This window comes from Phascolarctos cinereus, unplaced genomic scaffold (assembly GCF_003287225.1).
Source record: "Phascolarctos cinereus isolate Bilbo 61053 unplaced genomic scaffold, phaCin_HiC Scaffold_5;HRSCAF=322, whole genome shotgun sequence".
Taxonomy (NCBI): domain Eukaryota; kingdom Metazoa; phylum Chordata; class Mammalia; order Diprotodontia; family Phascolarctidae; genus Phascolarctos; species Phascolarctos cinereus.
The window spans coordinates 382715754-382730243 of NW_027555958.1; the positions used below are offsets into that span (position 1 = coordinate 382715754).

General features: G+C 46.0%; 1 protein-coding gene across 1 annotated transcript in view; it reads right to left on the minus strand.

The window, feature by feature from the left end:
• LOC144457705 (maestro heat-like repeat-containing protein family member 7) overlaps positions 1 to 14490 on the minus strand; it is a 31949-nt gene that overhangs the window by 1865 nt on the left and 15594 nt on the right. Inside the window, 10 exon segments of the mRNA XM_078155777.1 lie at positions 461 to 563; positions 1339 to 1440; positions 2600 to 2758; positions 4919 to 5095; positions 5635 to 5775; positions 8988 to 9102; positions 9189 to 9326; positions 11267 to 11332; positions 11334 to 11440; positions 11947 to 12079. Of these exon segments, the coding sequence (XP_078011903.1) occupies positions 461 to 563; positions 1339 to 1440; positions 2600 to 2758; positions 4919 to 5095; positions 5635 to 5775; positions 8988 to 9102; positions 9189 to 9326; positions 11267 to 11332; positions 11334 to 11440; positions 11947 to 12079 (1241 nt within the window).

Consider the following 14490-nt stretch of genomic DNA (forward strand, 5'->3'; position numbering starts at 1 on the left):
ACTGAAGCCTGGGTCCACTCTACCAAGATGCCTAGCAATGCCCTTTCATAGGTCCAAACTGCTCAGGTCACTCAAACTGCTAGAAGCATCTATTCCCCAAATCTAAACCTCTCCCTCAAAACTTAAATTCTTTCCCATAGTTAGATACTCAACAGTGTAGTAAAGTGTGTGATCTGACCACTGGTGAGTTCACCTTTCTCGCTATGAGGAGGCTGCTCAGTCCTGCTGGCAATTTGTTGGCTGGAAAGAACAGGGATAAAAGAATCTCCCAGAAACAGTTAAATAATAGAAGGTTGTCTGTTTGTGCTTTTGACAACAAGGCTCAGGACCAGAGATTTGTTCTCCTGCTACTGGAGAGAATGAGGCCCACCTTGGGACAAGAAGGGATGGGAATGGGATAGATGGGGTGGGATGGGGTGGGATGTGGTGGGAGAGGAGAGGAGAGGAGAGGAGGCCTTACTCGTCAACCACACAGCTGCCTGCCGGATGCTGGTCTGGGTAATACGGAAGTAGCTGAGGCTCTGGCTCAGAAACCAGGGGATTTTGTCCTTTTGCTCCTCCAGCTGGAAAAAGAGGCAAGCAGACACCTAAAGGGCCAGTTGCTATTTATTACCTGACCTATGATTTCATCATAGCAGAGAGTTTTCCAGAGAGGAATTTCTTCTGCCAGAGCAAATCAGCACCCGCCCAGCAATATGTGGTCTTAAAGAGTTGCTTGGGCCAGCAGCCTCAGAGGCAGGAAGGCCAAGGTTCAAGTTTTACCTCAGATACTTCCTAGCTGTGTGACCCTAGACAAGTCACTCAACCTCTCACAGCCTCAGTTTCCTCACTTGTAAAATGGGGATAATAATGGCATCTACTTCCTTGATCTATGCTTAGAAACCACATGGAGCCATTACTATCCAGCATCCATACACCTCAGTGTGCCTGCTGCTGGAGCCTCTCAGGCCCTTCAGGGCAGGGGCTGAGTCTCCATTATCTTCTTGGCATCATGCCCTGCAGCATGCCACATGGCAATAGTCACAAGATGGAGAGAAGGAGGAAATCCCCCCCCCAAGGACCAGAGGATCACAGATCTAGAACCGGGAGGGACCTTGGAGGTCACTGAATCCAACCCCTTCACTTTATAGATGAAGAAACTGGGGCCCCAGTGACTTGCCTAGGCGGTGAGGGGAGACTCACCCCCTGTTCTTTCTGACTCCCACTTCAGGGCCCTCCACCCTAGCACACCTGACCCAGCTTCTCCGTCTTAGAGATGCCCTAGTTCTATGGGTAATCACCACCCCACCCTGCCGTCCTTGATGGGATGGTCTAAAGGGGCGGGCTCTGTTGACTTACTAGGATACTTCCGATGGTGTACATGTCTTTACTACTGCATACCGACTTTAAATGTGGGCAGACCAGAATTTTGGCAGAATGGCAGAGGCCATCCCTGCTGACCTATAAGGACAAGAAGAGGTAAAGTAGGGAGGCTTCCTGAAGAAAGAGGGCAGAGAGGCTATGTAATGGGAATAGGGAACAAAGGGTTAAAAAAGTTGTCCTCATCAGCCAGAAAGAAGAACCAGTAAAAGGAGAAAACAATGTGGTAGAGAAGAGAAAGGAGCAGGGTGGGGGAAGGAACATTCAGGGAGAAAGTGTGAATCCTGGGCAACTCAGCTTGTCCCTTATTTTCCCAAAAGTTATATGACCCCTGACAGCAGGTGGAGATGGGGAGGGGCAGTGTTGGCAGGGACTGGAAATTGAGAAGCTGCATGAATTTGTAAAGACTGCCCTGGTCACCATGAGCTTGTGGTAACACCACAAACTTTGGCATAATATCAAAGAAAGTCATGATGAAACCCATACATAGGCAGAAAGTGGTATGTGGCCACCTCTTCTGAGCCTCACTTCTCTCTCTATGCTCTAGATAACAGTTACAAGGAAACACCCTATGCTCAGTGACTGGACACCCTTCTCTCCCAAGTCAAGAACTGCAAAGTAACCACACATTCAGGGGCACTCCCCCACCCCATGTCGCGGGTCCCAGAGCCAAAGCCTGTATCATCACATGGCTAAGTCACTGTGTTGTTTGCCACAAATGAGCAAAAGGTAGCAGAATTTGCTGAGGGGTTTGGGGTCCAAGACTGAAGTTTCCTATTCTTTGGCCTGGGGGAATTCCACACCCTCTTCTCTCCCATGTCTACCTCCACCCACCTCCTTCCATCCCTCCCTCCCCGTTCAGCGTTGCAGCACACAGAAAACAGTCCTGGGGAAGCGCAGAAAAAGGTAGAAGGAAACTGAAGCCAGTGTCCAAAGGAAAGGTTTGGGATCGGTCTGTACTTCCTTCTGACTTCTGACCCATAGCCGGATCTGATTCATAAGTCACAGAACCAGATGTCATTTCAGAATTCAAGGGGTTATATTATCCAGTCCCCTCAGGCAGAGGAAGCCTGGGAGTGACTTTGAAGATCTCTGAGGAAGAGATACATCATTTAGCAATGTATCCTGACCGGTCCAATCTCTCTCCACAGTCAGCTCCAGTGTGTGCTTATTTCCTAAGGGGTGCAGAGGTGGTAGGGATAGGAGAGGAAGGTCCAGGATCTAGAGCCTTGGGTCTCACGTGGGCCACACCGGTGTTCTCATCCTGCAGGTGAAACATCAGAGGAACCAGGCTGCAATGGACCTGGTACCTGAAGGGAACGAGCAGGAACCTCCATTTCACCTTGGCCAAGAGGGCACTAAACATGTCAATTGAATTATAACGAAGCTCCGCTGACTCCTACAGAGAGTGGAGGGGACACAGAAAGGAGGACATGTGGAAGAGTTCCCCCTCAGCCAACACATTTAGAATCACTGATCTAGAGCTGGAAGGGGCCTCAAAGGCCAGCCAGCTCAACCCCCTCCTTCTACAAATGAAGAAACCAAGGCCTGAGGGGGTTAAGTGCCAGAGGCAGGATTTGCACCTGGTCCTGTAACTGCAGTCAGGGCTCTTTCCCCAGATGAGGTTGCTTTCCTTGCACTGACACAGCTCACAGCAGATTCATCATCTCCGTGAACCAGGAGCTTCACCCTGGTCCTTCCTGTACTATCTTCCCCAACCCCAGCACTGCCTTGACTTTCTCTAGCCTCAAAGCACACGCATCTGGCTCCTCCTCCTTGCACTGAGCTTGCACTCTCTTTTCTCCTTATGCCCCATCCCTGTCCTCTCCATCCTCCCCAGCCAGCCCTGTTAGAGCAGCAACGGGTGCTCTGAAAAGAATACTAGACAGGACTCAAGAGCCTTGTTTCTTGCCCCAGCTCTACCACTGCCCCACTTGGGTGGGGGAAAAAAATCACTTATTCTGTGACTTGTTCCCTTCAAGGCCCAACCTGTAAAGTTTTTGACTGGGGCAAGGATTTATAACTTTTTATGTGTCATAGACCCCTTTGGAAATCCGGTGAAGCCTTTGGGGCCCTTCTCAAAATCAGAGGAAATACTAGATTTCGGTCAGAGATTAGTGAAAACAAAGATGTATTTTTCCCCCATCCAAGTTCATGGACCCCCTGAAATCTATCCATCCACCTGGGAGTTAGGAACTCCTGGGCAAGAAGTTGGAATTGGCCTTAATAAAAGCCTCTATCTTCCAGGATTATCGTGAGGATAAAAGGAGATGTTTTATAAAGTGTTTTGCAAACCTTAAAGCCCTATGTGAATGCTAGCAATCGTTGTTGTTATGGCTAGATAGATCCTAAGGCCCTCTCTGCCTCTACCCTTCTATGACTGGAAGCTAGCACCTTCTGCAGGCCAAAAGAGTTATGGGCCGCTCCTCCTGGGGGGATGCCAGGTTTCTTACAAACCCAGCTCCCCCCGCTTAGCTGTGGCATCCCTGGCAGCAGGAAGCCCCCCCGATCTTCCCCTTCCTTCCTCAGACATTACTAGAAGCATGGGGCTGATTTTTCCTCATGGTCCCCATCACTCTGTCTCGTTTACTTCTCTGCCTATGTCGTCTCCCCCCACCAGTCAAACGCCAGTTCTGTTCAGAAGGACCCAGAGTTCCCACTCCCTTCTCTGTTATTTCTCACGAGGCATCCTCGTCCTCTCTCAGCCCATACGTCGCCTCCTCCATTAAAACCTCCCTTGCGCTCTCAGCTGTTGGGGCGTTCTCCCTCCTCCAATCCCCTTGTGCTCGTGTCCTCAGTTTGGGGGGGCAGAGCTCTCACTGACATGGGGAACTCCTCTGCCGAAGCGCCTCAGCAGGCAGGAGGCGAATGAATGCAGGCTCTCTTGACCCAAGGCCAGTTTTTTATCTGCTGTGACATGCCGTAGATATGCACTTTTTATTATTATTGACAATAATAACATAGCAAACTTTTCTATAGCTCTTTTACATATTATGTCATTTGATCGTCATGACAACCTTGTCATGGAAGTGCTAGTGTTATTCCCACTTTATAGAAGAAGAAACTGAGGTTAATAATATGTTAAATAACTTGGCCAAGTCTGAGGCAAGCTGGACATCCAGTCTTCCTGAGCCCATAACCAGTGCTCTGGCCACACATATGCCTGCTCTACTTCCCGCCTTCCAGCTGAGAACCAACTTTAGGGTAAGGATCATTTTTGTTGCTTTGCATTCCCAGCACCCAGAATAATGCTGTGCATCTAGTAGGTGCTTAACCTTTAAAAGTTGAACAGAGGGCAGCTAGGTGGCACAGTGGATAGCGCACCAGCCCTGGCTTTAGGAGGACCTGAGTTCAAATCCGGCCTCAGACACATAACACTTACTAGCTATGTGACCCTGGGCAAGTAACTTAACCCCACTGCCTAGCCAAAAAAAAAGTTGAACAGAGGTTGAATTCATTTCTTTGGAATTTCTAACAAAGATGGCAGCTGGGCATAGAAAGGACACCCCCCTGCTGTTTCTCTGCACCCTCCAATCTCCCAGACACCCCAAAATCTCACATCATTAAAGAAGGGCCGCAGAGTGCAAGAGATCTCGATGAGCAGTACAACAGAGTCCATCCAGGTGAGGTTATAGATGATGCACCTCAGAGCTAAGAAGGCTTCTGCCACCACGCTGGAGTTCATGGAATAGCAGCAGTTCAGTACATAGGGCTGCAGCATTTGGAGGAATTTGGTCTGCACAGACCCGCAGAGGTTTAGAAACTTGGAAGCCGGGGGAAGGCAACCCCTGATCAGCAGAGAGCTTCCAGCCAGGGACAGATGATATCCCCCAGCTATACCTCCCTCCCATAACCTAGTAAAGAAGGTGCTGGGGCAGGCCTGAGGAGAAGCCTTCCCAGGGGGGCCTTTAAGTATGGATCAAAGAACCTTGCTGCATTCTCCCCAAGGGGCCAGGGGCCAGAAACAGCTGAGAGCATCCTATCTGTGCTCCCTCTATCCTCAACTCCTGAGGATTCCACCAACTTCCAACAGTATTTATCTGACTATGGTATCATGGATTTTCCAATCCCACTTGTCTACAATTCTCTAAGGACACTTGGCATGTGCCTAGGGTCCTAGCTGTTAGGGAAATTATTCTGGGCACCCTTTCCCAGGTCCCCACCTCTGCCAGCTCCTTCCTGGTGGCAGCATCTGCTGAGAGTACTTTTTCTGGCACAATGCTCACATTCTGCTTCTTTGACTCCCCCCACCTATCCCACTCCCCAAAGCTGTACCGTTTCCTTATGGATCCCAAGGTTCCCCGCTGCCTTTAGCACCAGCTGCTGGATCACTGGCTTATCTTCTCTTACCAAATTTATGAGCAGCTCAATGACGGCTTCATCTGCCATGATCGCCACCTCTGTGCTCCGCAGAAGCTGCCAAAAACAAAGGCAAAAGGAACCTAAGAGACAAGTGAGAATTTTGGTGGCTTTCAGGGATTCAGCAATACATGCTAGGAATATTCCAAAGGATTCCAAAGACTGATCACATGTGAACGCCAAATCATTCACTCATTCATCCATTCATTCATCCATTCGAATGAATGAATGTAATTAGCATTTATCAAGTAACAGCTATGTGCCCAACTCAGTACTAGATACTGTGTAGGATATAAAAAAGAAAACAAGAAGACATTGTTCCTTGCCCTTTAGAGAAGTTTACAGTCTAATTGAATAAGTCAAGAAATACCTAGGATACAGTTTAAGGCACTATTTTCTTTCTTTTTTTCTTTTTTTTTTTTGCTGGTCAATGGGGTTAAGTGACTTGCCTAGGGTCACACAGCTAGTAAGTGTTATGTGTCTGAGGCCAGATTTGAACTCAGGTCCTTCGAACTCCAAGGCTGGAGCTCTATCCACTAAGCCACCTTGACATTTACTAGCTGTGTGACCCTGGGCAAGTCACTTAACCCCATTGCCTAGCCAAAAAAAGCAATGGAGAGATGCATGGTAAACATAAGCAGACTGCAGCAGATTCCCTGTGATGCTTTGCAACGAGGAAGGGGGGTAAGGGACGCGTCCCAGAAAAGGGATCAGTAGAAGAGGCTGTCATGTTGCATGGCCAGAGTAAGGTTTACAAGCCTCAGTGCTATATGGTACCCACCAATTATCAACACACCTGTAGGAAGGTTTCCAGAAGTGGGCAAATCTATATAGTATTTCGACATTTTCCATTTTGGAAATGAAAACACCTTGGTATTATGAAAATAGCTCTGACATCACACACTACCTCCCAAGGGTCCCTGGACCACAATGAGAGCTGCTGCTCTGGTCCTCCCCTCTCATTTTGCAGGGATCCCCAGGTCAGTTGCCACAGTGAGGTTAGAAAGTGGTAGAGCATGCCTCTTTGTATGGAGAATGCTTGTTTATCTGTCTGTTCAAGATTGTATTCTTCATGTTTGATAAATGAATTAACTAATTTTATTATGATAAATATCTCTCTTGATTTAAAAAACAAAACCACCAGTGGTATGTCCTTAGTGTCTAGGTGTAAACCACTAAGCTTACCGTTAGAGGCCGGCCAAAGAAGTAGCCCCATCAATCACCTGCTCAAGGTGACTATGGGTGACACAGACCAGCTGAGAAAACGTAGAAGCCCCTTTCAGGACACACTGACAGCTCACACAAATCTCCCCATATCTTACTTTGCAGCTAACAGAGTGATTTCTTCACAACAGCCTTGTGAAGTAAGCAAGCCCAATATTATTATCTACCTCACTTAATAAATGAGGAATGTGAGGCTCAGTGAGGGAACACAACTTGCTCAACATCACACAGATACTGGGGCAATAGCTAGAACCTGACTCTTTTGCCTTTCTCTGTATCCCCGGCACTTAGCACAGTGCCTAGCACATAGTAGGTGCTTATTAAATGCTTACCGACCACCTGGCTCACTGAGGCCTGCTGACTCCATGTGCAATGTTGGTTCCATCATACCAAGCTATTTCAACCTGTGCTCTTTCCTTGAAAGGGAAGAAAAAGCAATGGCTCCAAGCCCCTAAATCCTGGGTTTGTTCACAGAGGTCCCAGACCTCAACCAGTGATGGTTGCATCACGCATATCAACACGGACCCCCTGACCGATAAACTAATGAGGAAACATTGAATTAAGAATGTTGACATGGAAACACAGGAAGAAGCTGCTGAGAATATCCTAAATTACTAGATGTCACAACTGGCACGGGTACACTGATGAAGAATAATTCACATGAAAAAACACTGGCACACACTCTGGACAAAAGTTTCTCATTGAACTTTGAGTACAAAATGTGTAAATACCCATCTGTTTTTCCCTTATTTATCCATCTCCAAATACTTTTATTGTTGTTGTTCAGTCGTTTCACTTGCGTCTAACTTTTTGTGACCCCATTTGGGGTTTTCTTGGCAAAGATACTGGAGTGGTTTGTCATTTCCTTCTCCAGCTCATTTTACAGATGAGGAGACTGAAGCAAATAGGATTAAGTCATTTGCCCATGGTCACACAGCTAGTCAGTGTCTAAGGTGGGATTTGAATTCAGGTCTTCCTGACTCCTTCTTGAGCTCTATTCACTGTACCAACCTAGTTGTCTCCTCCAAATACTAGCTATTATTATTCTACCATGTCTCTGGCTACCTCCAACTCTATCTCTTTCCCATCTGACTAAGTCAAGAGAAGAAAAATATCTCACTGAGAAAAACAGAGCTCATCTTTGCTCTCACTTCTGCTATCAGCCTTAATAGGCAAGGGAAGGTAAGCGTAGTTAGCCCTGCTATCTAATTTTTGTTGGACTCACTGCTTCACTTCATCTGAGTCCCAAGATTCTGTCTGTTTTGATGGCTTCTGACCCAGATCATTCTCTAATCAATCAGAGAAGATCTTGGGGTCCCTGGTCCAAATCAACAGGAATTAACTCCAACTCAAACGTCACATCATGAAGCTTCCTCTGATCTCTCCAGTTAAGAGTAAGCCGTCTTGTCATTGTCAGCGGGCACAGTTTCATGTCCCCATTGTACAGGCCTTGAAGTGGCAGCTGTTTGTGTCTCAGTCTCATCTACCCCTTGGACTGTGACCTCCCAGAGGTCAGGGACCCTGCCTTGGCCCCCACAGTGCAACTCCTCAGCACACTGATGTAAGCAGTGTGGCACAATGAAAAGAGGGATGGATTTGGTAGCAGAGGACCCGGGTTTGAGTCAGCTACTGAACCTCTCTAGGCCTCAGCTTCCTTATCTGTAAAATAGGGGGCTGCACTAGACCTCTGAGATCCCTTCAAGCTCTCACTCTATTATCACTTATCCTCTCTCAGGCTCAGTTTTCTCATTTGTAAAATACAACAACACCTACTTCCCAGGGTCATTGTATGAACCAAACGTGATGACATGTGCAAAATGCTTTACAAACATTAAAACACTGTATAAAAAAGAGCTATTGTCATTATCATTGCTCTCATCATCCTTGGAATAAGGAAAAGCCTGGGTGTCTAGGTTGTTTCTTCACCAGTGCGGCACCATCTTGGAATTTCTCTTAAGGGAGTCTGTATCTAGAGCCATTTCTGCCTTCCCCAGGAGCCCAGGCCACCCCTCCTCCTGAACAATCCCTTACTGAGTCTCACAGACCTCAACGAAGACAGCCAAGGCGGTAACGAAACTCCCAACTTCATTCCCGCTGAGGATGTTTAAGACGAGACTAACAATGGGGCGAATGTGCCAGCAGCTCCTCATGGTCATAGACCTGTCGTGGGAAGCAGAGAACAGGATCCAGGATCTAAGTCACACAGGACGGTGGCCCAAGATGCCGGCCCCAAAGAGAAGGCTTACTTGGCTAGCATGGAGATTCCCTCCAGGTATCCCTCTGGCTCAGTCAGCAGCTCCCAGGTCCTGTGATTCTGCATGAAAGAAACCTGGTACTCATACCCGGCTGAACAAATCAAGGTCTTCAGGGACTCAATGGCACAGCTGTGAAAATGGCAAAGGGTGGGGAGGTCACCTACCAATTATTTCTTAGCAAGAATAATCATCCCTTACATCAGTAAAGTGTTTTACAATTTTCAAAGTGTTTTCACATACATTCATTCATCTAACTTTTGCCCCAAACACCCAGGTAAAATAGACAGACAAGAGTTATACCTGTTTTGTAGATAAGGAAACCAAGGTTCAGAAGTTTCTTCCTTGCTCAGTCATCCGTACTACATTCTCAAAATGAGTTAACCCATGTAAAGAGCTTTGAGATCTTAAAATACTATATAAATGCTAGCTATTGTTATTACATCCAAATACAGTAATCCGCTATGTCTCTTAGAAGCATAGCATAATGGTGCTAGGAAGGGCTACAGGGACCTTATAAGCACCTGCAGACAATGTACTAGGTGCTAGTAACAGCCTGGGTATTTATGTGGTACTTTGTGGTTTACAGAACACATTGTCATTTTTTTAAGTGACCATTTTACAGATGAGGAAACTGAGGCCCAGAGAAGTTATGTGACTTGACCTAGGTCACACAGTAAGCCACTGGCAGAGCTGGCTAGAACTCAGGTCTCCTGACTCCCAGGTCACTATGGCTTTGCATCATGCTGCTCCCTGGTACAGATTCTATTCCTACAGCTGAGTGGTACATCCAGAGGGGTCAGATTCCTGCTGGCGATGAGCTGCAGATAAAACTCCAGAGTGAAGCCAGAATCAGAATAAAGCATAATTAGGAAACGTTTGGCAAAATAAATAAAAATATACTACAACACAGATAATGGTAATTTGAAGCTTTTGAAGTCCATGTGTGCCTGCACGGATCCCTTTCCATTTGAGTTTGACATCATGGATGTAGTGGATAGGGCATGCTTGTGAACAAGATAGTGAGATGTAAAATTAGGTCAGTTTGTAATCAACTGAATGACTAAATTCAAAGTGTAGATGACTACTGACTCAAGGTCAGTCTGGAGAGAAGTCTCCAGGGGAGTGTGCCAGAGAATTTGTCATTAGCTCTGCTCTACTCAATGTCATTATTAATAACCTGAATGAAGCCAGAGATGACATGCTTACCAAATCTGTAAATGACACAAAGCAGGGATGGACAGCACATTGGATGACACAATAGATATTCAAAAAAATATGTATAGGTTAGAGTGATTCACTAAATCTAATAATCAATTGATGAACTGGCATTTATTAAGTGCTTGGGCACTGTGCTGTTAAAAAAAAAAAGTTCAATTAGGACAACTACAAAGCCTTACACTTTGGGTTAAGAGAATCAATCTCACATATATGGGATGGGAGAGACTTATCTAGGCAACACTTCATGTGGAAAAGGCCTGGGGGTTTTACAGAATAAAAGCTTACTATGAGTCAACAATGTGATCTTGGGCTAGAAGTCCAGGGTACAGAAAAAGAGAGACAGAAGCCCCGCTGTACTCTGCTGCCCTGGTCAGAACACAGCTGAAGGACTGTGCTCTGGGCACCACATAGGAGGGATACTGAAAAACTAGAGGACCTCCAAAAGACAGTGGGCTCAATGGCAAACAGACTGACTAACAGGACAAATAAGAATTGGTGGAAGGAAGACGGGAAGCTTAGCTTATAAAAAAGAAAATTTAAGGGGGCTGTGATAAGCATTTGAAGGGTTATGATAGGGAAAAGGGATTAAACTTGCTCTGCTTGGCCCCACAGGGCAGAACCAATACCTATAGCTATATAAGGAAGAACTTGCTAATAACTGGTGGTAATCCTCAAGTGGAACAGGCAGCCTTAAAAGGCCTTTCCCTCCCATCACTGGAGGTCTTTCAATAGAGGGTGGATGGCCACTTGTTAGCAGTACTGCACAGGGGATTCCTGTTAAGGGAGAGTTGCGATTGATGATTTCCAAGGTCCCTTCTAACTCTGAAATCCTATGATTCTGCAGAGAGTACCTCACAGGGCTCATCCCTTCAGGCAACCCTGGCTGCTTGTCGAAGGTCTTGCTGCCCCCTTCAAACAAGGAAGGAGATCAGGGACAGGAGGGCCATGTACAGCCAAGGGTAGAGAGTCTCCACCTCTAACTTGGAACTGGATTGCAAAAGCAGCTCATTGAGAGCCCTGCTGGCCTGAAGGAGCAGAGAGAAATGGGCGTTATCACTTGTATTTGGCCTACTCACCTCAAATCCCCTGGGGAATTCTATCCCTTAAAAAGCCACTGTAACCGTCAGTGCAGTTCATAGTTACAATGTGTCAAGACCATGTTTATCTGAGGTACTGAAGGCCTTCTCTCGCTTTTCATTTTCTGCCCTTCAAAGCACTTTCACGGTACTATCCCAAGTTTTCCTGTGGGTTAGGCAGGGGCAGGGATCATTTTCCACAAGGGAGAAATGGAAGACCCAGAGATATTCAGTGTCTTCCTACGGCTTACACAACTGGTCTCCTGACTCCCAGCCCAGCACAATCACCATTAGAATGTTAATGAGGCCCAACCTAGGTCATGTCCTCCCTCCCAGCGACCTGCAAGTCTTTTTGCCCCCAGGGATTGTAGACAAAGCGAGGACAACCGAAAGGAGTTCAGGACTTCTGCTTCCCAGTCCCCACACCCTGGGCTCTCCATCAGCAGTCACTGTACCACCACGGAGCTGATCTCCAAAGGTTGCATGGGCTCCTTGGGATCCTGAAAAGACAGCCTCTTTAGCAGATGACTCAGGACCGCAGCATAGCCGGTGGAGGAGGCTGCCAGGACCTTCCACAGCTCTTGATCTCTGTGGGGTTGGAGAGCTGTCCTTAGATAGGCACCCTCAGCCCCTTCGGAGGGTCTTCCTGCCCTTGCTGATGGACACGAGGTAAAACCTCAGAGCTGTTTAATCTTCGTTCCTCTCGTCAGTAATGATTTGGAGCAGGTTCCACAAAGCATCAGGAGGAAAAAGGTTTTGCCTGGCTCTCTCTCCCCCTTGGGAGTCCTACTATCCTTTCCTTTTTTTTTCTTTCCTCTTGTTCCCTTCTTTCCTCCTTTGTCTCACCATCCCTTCTCTTCTTCAGTTCAATGCAGCAATATCTATTAAGCACCCACTATGTAGGCACAAGACGGTATCCTGAGTACTAGTGACTTTCCCAGAGTCATACAGCCAGTATGGGCAGCGGGGGTGAACCAAGGTCTTCCTGACTCTGCAGCCCCTCTCTAATCGTTATGCCATGCTGCCTTTGAGGTGCTAAGGATAGAAAATTTAAAAACAAAACAGTCCCTGACTGCAAGAAAGTTACATTCTATTTTCATTCCTTTTTCCCTCCTCCCTTTCTTCCTTTTTCTCTCCTTCCCTCATCCCTTCTCTTCATGCCCCTCCCTTCCTTTCACTTCACCCCCATAGTCTTACACCATCTCTCATTGGCTAATAAATGTACATTATAAAGATCATATTAAGGACAAAGGAGATGATGGCAGTTTTCAAAGGAAGAAACCCAAGCTATTAACAACCACATAAAAAAAATGCTCCAAATCATTAATAACTAGAGGAACAAAGATTAAACAACTCTGAGGTTTTACCTCACGTCCATCAGCTTGGGAAAAATGACTAAAACGGAAAATGGCAAACGTTGGAGACGAATGCTGGAGGGAAACGAGAGCATTAATATATCATTGGTCCAGTCATTCTGGAAAGCAAGACTATACCCCGAAAGTGACCAAAGTGCACATACACTTTGACCCAGTGAAACCTTTATTCGTCCTACACCCCAAAGAGGTGAAAGGAAGAGAAAAAGAGCCCCCAGATAAAAAATATTTGTAGCAGCTCTTTTTGTAGTAGCAAAGTACCGGAAACTAAAGGGATGCCCATCAATTGGAGGACAGCTGAACAAATTATGACATACGAATTCATGCAATATTAGCATGCTATAAGGAATGAAAGGGATGCTTTCAGAGAAACCTGAGAATATTTGTATTAACTGATACAGAGTGAAGTAAGCAGAACCAGGAGAACAATTTATATAGTGGCAACAGCATTGTAAAGACAAAAAAATTTGAAGGACTTAAGAACTCTGACTAATGCAATGACCAGGATTTATGATGACAAAGAAGTGATGGACTCCAGATGGAGAATGAAATGTACATTTTTGGACATGGCCAAGGTCAGGGTTTATTTTTACTTGACTATGCATATTTGTTCAAAGAATTGCTCAATTAAAGGGGGTAGGTTGGCAGGAAGAGAAAATAAATACTTGTTAACTGAAAATTAATTACTGTAATTTTTTTTATAAAAAAAGAACAAATTAAACAAAATCTGCCTTTAGTCACACACACAAGAAACAGAGACTCAGAGAAATGACCTGCTCAGATTCCCAAGCTTTGAAGTCTAACATAACTTTTGATCCTTGAAGGAGGAAAAGAGAAGCAGCCTGAGTAGGAAGATGCCATGGAGAGAATTCATCTTAATGACTGACCCATACTAAAGCTGCTCTTCTCTAACCTGATCAGCTCTTCCAGGTACCTTCAGAAAAGTGAATGGACTATCCTCAAGGCTGCTGAGGAGCTAGGACTATTCAGGGCAGCATTCTCAGGGACCTATCCCTCAAGAAGCCCTACATTCCACATAGATAATCATGACCTCCCTGCCCCCTGCCCCTGAATTCTTGGGAGCTAACAGAGAAAGCAAGCATGGGTGAGATCCAGAATCACACCTTGGATGGGAGAAGGTCTGGAGGAGACTAGTTAATAAACATTTATTAAGCACCTACTATGTGCCAGTCACAATGCTAAGCACTGGAGATACAAAGAACGGGAAACCACAGTCCCAGCCCTCAAGGAGCTCACAATCTAATAGGGGTGATGATGCTATGCAAACAACTATGTACAAACTAAATAGATACTCAATAGATAAATTTATAAATTAAAAAACAGAGAGAGATAGATATTCAACAGAGAGAAGGCTCGGACTTTAACTGGAATTTGAAGGAAGCCAGTGAAGCCAGGAGGCAGAGAAGAAAAGAGAGAACATTCCAGGAATGGGGGAAGAGTCAGAGAAAATGCCTGGGAGTGGTAGAGAGGGGAGTAAGGATAAGTGAATTAGAAAGTTATAGGGGGAGGAGAGTTAGATAATGAAGGGCTTCGAACACCATACAGGATTTGGAAGGGAAGGGTGTGACATAGTCCAACTTTCCCTTTACTGGAAATCACTTTAGT